The sequence below is a fragment of the Alligator sinensis genome, unplaced genomic scaffold (assembly GCF_000455745.1).
Source record: "Alligator sinensis unplaced genomic scaffold, ASM45574v1 scaffold107_3, whole genome shotgun sequence".
Classification (NCBI taxonomy): Eukaryota; Metazoa; Chordata; order Crocodylia; family Alligatoridae; genus Alligator; species Alligator sinensis.
This window is the reverse complement of record NW_005842578.1, coordinates 142,706-143,189: the sequence shown is the minus strand read 5'-3', so window position 1 is coordinate 143,189 and position 484 is coordinate 142,706. Positions and strand designations below refer to the sequence as shown.

Genomic DNA, 484 nt, shown 5'->3' with positions numbered 1-484 from the left:
AGGAGCTGAAGCAGCTGCTGCTGGACGCGGTGCCGCTGAGCTGCAACCTGCCCAAGGTGACGCTGCCCAACTACGACAACATCCCCGGCAACCTCATGCTGGCCGCCCTCGGCCTCAAGCTGGGCGACCGCGTCCTCGTCGACAGCCAGAAGGTACGGCCCGGACGCCTGGGCCCGCTCCGGGGCCGGGGCCCCCCACGAGGGGGCTGGGGGGGCTGCAGGGAGGGGAAGCGTGTGCACGTGCGTGTGCCCGCGCCTGTGCCCGGGGGGGGGCAGGCGGCTCCGGGTGCCTCCTGCCACGCGCGTCTCCCCCCGCAGGCGGGCACCCTGCGTTTCTGCGGCACGACGGAGTTCGCCAGCGGGCAGTGGATCGGGGTGGAGCTGGACGAGCCCGAGGGCAAGAACGACGGGAGCGTGGGCGGGATCCGCTACTTCATCTGCCCCCCCAAGCAAGGTGGGCGAAGGGGGCCGGCCCCGGCCCTGCG

The 484-nt window shown here is 73.8% G+C and overlaps 1 protein-coding gene across 1 annotated transcript in view; it reads left to right on the top strand.

Moving 5' to 3' along the window:
- CLIP3 (CAP-Gly domain containing linker protein 3) overlaps positions 1–484 on the top strand; it is a 7,787-nt gene that overhangs the window by 4,376 nt on the left and 2,927 nt on the right. The window contains 2 exon segments of the mRNA XM_025214302.1: positions 3–152; positions 318–453. Coding sequence (XP_025070087.1) covers positions 3–152; positions 318–453 — 286 coding nt within the window.